Below are 7,500 nucleotides of genomic sequence, written 5' to 3'. Positions count from 1 at the left end.
GTCGTTTGCTAGGGTGTTTCTACGCTGTTCTGACGGGTTGCTATGAGAAGTCTAGGGTATTCTGGGTCGTTGCTAGGGGTTTCTACGCTGTTCTGACGGGTTGCTATGAGATGTCTAGGGTATTCTGGGTCGTTGCTAGGGTGTTTCTACGCTGTTCTGACGGGTTGCTATGAGATGTCTAGGGTATTCTGGGTCGTTGCTAGGGTGTTTCTACGCTGTTCTGACGGGTTGCTATGAGATGTCTAGGGTATTTCTGGGTCGTTGCTAGGAGATGTCTAGGGTATTCTGGGTCGTTGCTAGGGGTGTTTTCTACGCTGTTCTGACGGGTTGCTATGAGATGTCTAGGGTATTCTGGGTCGTTGCTAGGGTGTTTCTACGCTGTTCTGACGGGTTGCTATGAGATGTCTAGGGTATTCTGGGTCGTTGCTAGGGTGTTTCTACGCTGTTCTGACGGGTAGCTATGAGATGTCTAGGGTATTCTTGGTCGTTGCTAGGGTGTTTCTATGCTGTTCTGACGGGTTGCTATGAGTAGTCTAGGGTATTCTGGGTCGTTGCTAGGGTGTTTCTACGCTGTTCTGACGGGGTTGCTATGAGACGTCTAGGTATTCTGGGTCGTTGCTAGGGTGTTTCTACGCTGTTCTGAGCGGGTTGCTATGAGTAGTCTAGGGTATTCTGGGTCGTTGCTAGGGTGTTTCTACGCTGTTCTGACGGGTTGCTATGAGACGTCTAGGGTATTCTGGGTCGTTGCTAGGGTGTTTTCTACGCTGTTCTGACGGGTTGCTATGAGACGTCTAGGGTATTCTGGGTCGTTGCTAGGGTGTTTCTACGCTGTTCTGACGGGTTGCTATGAGACGTCTAGGGTATTCTGGGTCGTTGCTAGGTGTGTTTCTATGCTGTTCTGACGGGTTGCTATGAGACGTCTAGGGTATTCTGGGTCGTTGCTAGGGTGTTTCTACGCTGTTCTGACGGGTAGCTATGAGATGTCTAGGGTATTCTGGGTCGTTGCTAGGGTGTTTCTACGCTGTTCTGACGGGTTGCTATGAGACGTCTAGGGTATTCTGGGTCGTTGCTAGGGTGTTTCTACGCTGTTCTGACGGGTTGCTATGAGATGTCTAGGGTATTCTGGGTCGTTGCTAGGGTGTTTCTACGCTGTTCTGACGGGTTGCTATGAGAAGTCTAGGGTATTCTGGGTCGTTGCTAGGGTGTTTCTTTGCTGTTCTGATGGGTTGCTATGAGATGTCTAGGGTATTCTGGGTCGTTGCTAGGGTGTTTCTACGCTGTTCTGACGGGTTGCTATGAGAAGTCTAGGGTATTCTGGGTCGTTGCTAGGGTGTTTCTACGCTGTTCTGACGGGTTGCTATGAGATGTCTAGGGTATTCTGGGTCGTTGTTAGGGTTTCTATGGTGTTCCGGTGGCTTCTAGGCAGCTGATATTTTTAGTGTGTTGCTATGGGATTTCTAGGTCATTCTGGGTCATTGCTAGGGTGTTATGGATGGCTGCTAGTTGGTTCGTCAAAAAGGTTCATCTCTACATCTTAAGCAAACCCCTACAGACACATGATTTGAGGAATCGCTGAAATCTGGAGCACAACACCAGTATCCCTGCAGCGTCAGCTCTGAACTGTCAGTCTCTAACCAGAGCAGGATCTGTCAGATGTTTCCAGATGCTCCGCTCACCCTCTGATTTCAGGAATCCTCACTCGGACTAATTTTACCTCGGTGGCAGCGAGACACGACACACTGTTGCTAGGAAACACTGCGGCCTAACTTAGCGCAACTAAATAATACTACAGACAGGAAACGCTCCTTCAGAGGCATACAGTGAAATCCACCGCAGAGAAAACAATACACACACACACACACACACACACACACACATGCTATCAAAGCCAGAGAGAGATTCAGTCCCTTGCGTTCACTGTCAGGTCTGTTCTAAAGCGTTTGTGACGGGGCCCTAAACAAGACAAGCACACATTTTATTTGGCACAGAATCCTTGTCTCCCTGAGGAGCCCCGCAGAACTAAACATGCAATTACACAACAAATCCAGATAAAATAATAAAGATGAAATAATAATCCCATGCACACACACACACACACACACACACACACACACACACACACACACACACACACACACACAGCTTTCTAAATGAGCACACATCATAATTTCATTCACATTCAGCTCATTTCTTCATCTGTCCAATATAAACTGGTTTCTGGAAATAAATAAAATCTAAATATAAAGACTGAAACTAAAATAAAAGTAAAATAAAATTAAATATAAATTGTCATGCATAAAATAAAAAAAGACAAAAAAACTAAAATCAAAAAAATAAAAAATTACTATTATTACTACTATAAACCTAAATTACTATTATTTACTATTATTACTTGAAATAAAATAAATGTTGACTGAAATGAAATAAAATGTACTTAAACTCTACTTACTCTACTTATTTTATTTCAACTCGTTTCCAACGCAGCAATTCTCATTTTTATTTGGTTAACTTGATGAACTAATATAACTAAAACTAAAACTGAAATAAAACAAATAAAAACTACAGTATATAGACATTAAATAATAATAATAATAATAACGATAAAAACACAACATAACTAAAAATCTAACAATTTAAATATGAATAATCAAATAATTGAAACAAATTAAACATAAATAGCAATGCATAAGTTTTAATTATTATTAAAACAACTACAATTAAAACTAAACAATCAATAAAAGCTAACATAGTAACATAAATAAAATCACTTTAATGTCAAATAAAATCCATATTATTAAATAATTATAAAACAGCACTTTTACACAGACGTGAATGAAAATGTAGCTCAAACAGAAGAGAATGGGAACGTCATGTTTTTGATTCCCAGGGAAAGCATGAACTGAAAAGATGTACAGGATAGTTGCTCTGGATAAAAGCATCTGGCAAGTGCATGAATGTAAAAGTAAACCGGAGCTGTGAGAGACACATACTGTCTGTTCATTCACATCTCGAGTGTAGCTGTGTGCTGATGGTGTGAATGCTGACACACACACCTGTGTATGATGTGCTGGCTCTGCAGGTAGTCGAGCGCCAGCGTCATCTCGCACAGGTAGAGTCTGACGGCGTCCTCGGTGAACTGCACGTTCTGCTGCAGATGATAGCGCAGGTCTCCTCCTAACAGCAGATCCACCACCATGAACATGTCCTCCTCGTCCTGGAACGAGTACCTGGAGCACAGGTCAGAGGTCAGAGGAAGTGACATCACACAGCTCTCAGTTAACATGCAAATCCCTCTCCTGAGGAACTGATGAGTCTTTACAAGATCTCGCCACCATCAGAAGCTCTTCTGCTGTCTTTCACAGATTGAGGTTTGTTGATTAAAGTTGTAGAGATTATCTGATTTGTTTCGACACAGTCTACAGCAGCTGTCAATCATCTGTATGCAAATGTGATTCTCAGAGCGAGGCACAGGTTTATTATGCGACTAAAACTAAAAAAAAGTTTAATTAAAATAAAATAAATGTTAAGTCAAATAAAATTAAATATAAAATAAATAAATTCAAAATTGCCAAGGAAACATTTCTAATTTTTTGTTTTAACATTACTAAAACTGAAAATAAAAAATAATAAAAATAACAAAACTCTACTAAAACTTTAGTTAAAATTAAAATAGGCCTAATTTAAAAATTGTAATATTTTTTATTATTTTATTTAGAAATAAAATACAGTGTGAAAGAAACCTACTTGTTATTTTATATCAGCTACTTGCAAGGCAACATTTTTCATTTCCATTTAGTTTAACATAAAATAAAAATAAAACTGAAATAAAAATTAATAAAAACTAAACAGACATAAAAAATAAAAATGACAAAACATTACGAAAAATGACTAAAACATTAACAAAATGTAAAATGGTATTTAAAAAAATTTAATATTTTATTCAGAAAATAAAATGTAAAAAAATATTTCAGCATTTCTTATTTTTATGTAGTTTAACTTGATGAATTAAAATAACTAAAATGGCAAAAGAAATGAATAAACTATATAGACATTTTAAAACATTAAGAATTATAAAAACATTACTAAACCTTTAATTACATTTGAAATATTAATAACATTTGTATATTTTATTCAGAAATAAAATGTAAAAAAAAAAACTATGCTTATTTCAGCTAAATTTATTAAGCTTAAAATAAAACTGAAATAAAAATTAATGAATGCGACATATTTAAAACAAAACTAAAATGACAAACACACTACAAAACTGCTAAAATGTAACAAAATTATTAACAATTCTAAATATTATTAAAAAGTATGAAGGCAAAATATAATTCCAAATATTATTTAAATTCAAAATATGAATAAAAATTGGAAATATAATAAAAACTATAATAGTATGTTGTGTCAGTGATGCTAAAAGAACACGAGTAGTTCATCACAGGAATGAAGTTTCCATTTCACACTGAATATCTGTGAGTCCCTCGTTCTCATTTTATACTTATGAGATGCTGGGTGTGTGTGTGTGTGTGTGTGTGTGTGTGTGTGTGTGTGTGTGTGTGTGTGTGTGTGTGTGTGTGTGAGCTCGTTTCCCGTCTGTAAGAGGCCGCAGGTCTGAGAGCCAATCATCACCACATCTATTATAGATCTGGCCGCTCTCCATTCACTCTGACACAGACAGCATCACACTCATATCAAACACCACAGGGTCAGCGGAGGATGTCAGGGGCCGCCGGAGCCGTTCAGAGACTCATGAAGATCTGAGAACCGCAGATCAGTCCGATTAAAGAGAAATCATCTTTGATTCATCCTCACGTCAGTCCAAACCCGTACGAGCGACTGAATTCTGGAAAAGAAGGTATTTCCAAGAAAGCTGGAAACAAAACTGGGATAAAAACCCCAGACGTTTCTCAAAATATCTTCTTTTGTGTTGCTTAAGAGGGCAAGAGGGGAGTAAATGATGACAGAATGAGCATTTCTGTGTGAATTAAAAACCTGCTGGAACAGGCACAGACACACAGAAGAGTGAGTTTTTTTACACTGCAAGCTAAAAAATGCAAAACTGTGGAGAACAGAGAAGGTCTGCTAACTTTCTGTAAGGATCTGTTCTTTACATTCGTATGTACAGACATTTCCTTTAGCTTTCCTGAAACAAAACGCAATTCACACTTCAAAATATGGGTGAAACACCTGTGAAAAATCAAAAAACTCTGTGTTTTGTTTTTAGCGATCAAATCAGTTTTGTGAACCACATGAAAACCAGAGTTTACACTATTATATTTTGTAATACATTACAATTTAAATGGTCAAACCCAGTGTGGCCTTTTTATCCTTCCCCAATAAATGTACTTCTGGAGAAGCCAAAAGCTGTGTATTTGTAAGAAACAAATCCATCAAGACATTTTTAACTAAAATATGAGTCCATAATCCATAATAACACTTCCTTCATTTAAAAGTGCATCTCCTGTTGTCTCTCACATCAGAATCCAGACACATATTTGTTTAGAGCTGTTTTGATGAAGAAATAAACACATCTACACTGCCATTCAAAAGTTTGGGATCAGTAAGATTTTTAATATTTTTAAAGGTCTCTTCTGCTCACCAAGGCTGCATTTATGATTAAAAATACAGAAAAGACAGTAATATTGTGAAATATTATTACAGTTTAAAACAGCTGTTGTGATACTGTGATACTTTTTTTTCAGGATTTATGATGAATAAGTTAAAAAGAACAGCATTTATTCAAAATAGAAATCTTTTCTAACAATTAAAGCCTTTATTACCAATTTGTCTTAATTTAACACATCCTTGCTGAATAAAAGCATTCATTTCTTGAAAAAAAAAATATCAGTTGTCAACACTGATAATAATCAGAAATGTTTCTTGAGCAGCAAATCATCATATTAGAATGATTTCTGAAGGTCATGTGACACTGAAGACTGGAGTAATGATGCTGAAAATACAGCTGCACATCACAGAAATAAATTACACTTTAACAGATATTCACATAGAAATCAGCTGTTTTAAACTGTAGTAATATTTCACAAGATTACTGTCTTTTCTGTATTTTTAATCAAATAAATTCAGCCTTGATGAGCAGAAGAAACTTCTTTAAAAACATTAAAAATCTTTCTGATCCCAAACTTTTGAACAGCAGTGTATATCTCAGATGACCTGAGGATGATCACATTTTAATTTTGGCCTGAACTGTTGCTTTAAGTTTTACACAGGGACAGGTGATAAAGCCTCTGCAGGACACTAGTTGAGAAGTGGGTTAAAACTGCAGCATGTTAGTAAGAGAACAGCAGGCGTTCTGAGCCGGACCGAGAGGAGCGACAGGCTTTATTCACTCCAACACCACAGCAGGAGCGCGAGGAGGAAGGTTAGCAGACTGGAAAGAGTCCGAGAGGCTGATGTATCAGGAATAGTTGGGAAATGATGAGAGGTGTGACGAGGGATGGAGAGAGAGAGAGAGAGGGGGACATGTGGAGGAAAACAGAGGGGGTGTAAAATTTTTTCTAAAAATTCACAGTGTCCCAGATAGAACGGAGCGCTTGTTTGCGCTTCACGAGCGACTCGAGGCGGCACACACACACACACACACACACACACACACACACACACACACACACACACACACACACACACACACACGCACTCTCGGTTCCTCAGAGTATTTCTCCTGAAGCCAACGCCTCTCCACTGGCCTTATTTCACAAGGTGCCTTCATAAGGAACGTCCTGAATGAACTTCACAAGTTTCCTGAGCTGAATGCTGTCTGGTTAAGATATTTTTTAAAATTATTTTGTACAGAGTGAAGGTTAATTGGGTGAGAGTAAACCATGAGAGAATGATCATTTTGGGGTGAACCGTCAGCTCTCAGTTTTGTTCAACTTCATCTTAGAGATGTTTCCCTAATATAGATATAATATAATGATGGATCAAATGCAGAAGAAAGTTACTCGTTAATTGCAGAAAAATTTAATTTCCAGCTAAAACCAACTACTACCCTGATCTAAACAAGTCATTTGTTTTTCTCTGAGGTCCACTTATAATGTTATCAAGCTTTTTACTGTACATTAAAAACATCTTAATTTGGAAGTAATAGGTTATTTTCTGTGCTGTTTTTAACCCCCTCATCAGAAGCTCTGATTGAAGGCGTGGAGGATTGTAGACTCAGAAGTTAACGCCCACTGCTGTGATTGGCTAACAGTTGTGTATGATTGACAGCACACATTCATTCCTCACAGATGCACACTGCTGTGATTTAGGTTAAAACGCATAAATAACTCAATACATATCAAACAATCTGTTTAACAGACAAAGCAATAGTGAGCACATAATGAAAACCGTTACTCACACTTGTGTGTTGTGACATTACTGACGGATCCAATACAGTCGCACAGCATCGTCTTTTAGTTTCAAACTTTCTGAAAATACCGTGTTGAATTGGTGGGCGGGGCTAAACAGGCAGCGCTGTAGAATCGGTGGGCGGGGCTAAAC

At 37.9% G+C, this 7,500-nt stretch overlaps 1 protein-coding gene across 2 annotated transcripts in view; it reads right to left on the bottom strand.

The window, feature by feature from the left end:
- The window catches only part of LOC109106572 (serine/threonine-protein kinase 32C), a 64,863-nt gene that overhangs the window by 16,354 nt on the left and 41,009 nt on the right, over positions 1–7,500 (bottom strand). For both annotated transcript variants that reach the window (XM_042737625.1, XM_042737626.1), the window contains exon 4: positions 3,054–3,227. In XM_042737625.1, the coding sequence (XP_042593559.1) occupies positions 3,054–3,227 (174 nt within the window). The remainder of the gene's footprint in view (positions 1–3,053; positions 3,228–7,500) is intronic.

The sequence above is a fragment of the Cyprinus carpio genome, chromosome B13 (assembly GCF_018340385.1).
Source record: "Cyprinus carpio isolate SPL01 chromosome B13, ASM1834038v1, whole genome shotgun sequence".
In the NCBI taxonomy this organism is placed as follows: Eukaryota; Metazoa; Chordata; class Actinopteri; order Cypriniformes; family Cyprinidae; genus Cyprinus; species Cyprinus carpio.
The sequence above is the reverse complement of the archived record's forward strand: the minus strand, read 5'-3'. Positions and strand labels throughout refer to the sequence as shown.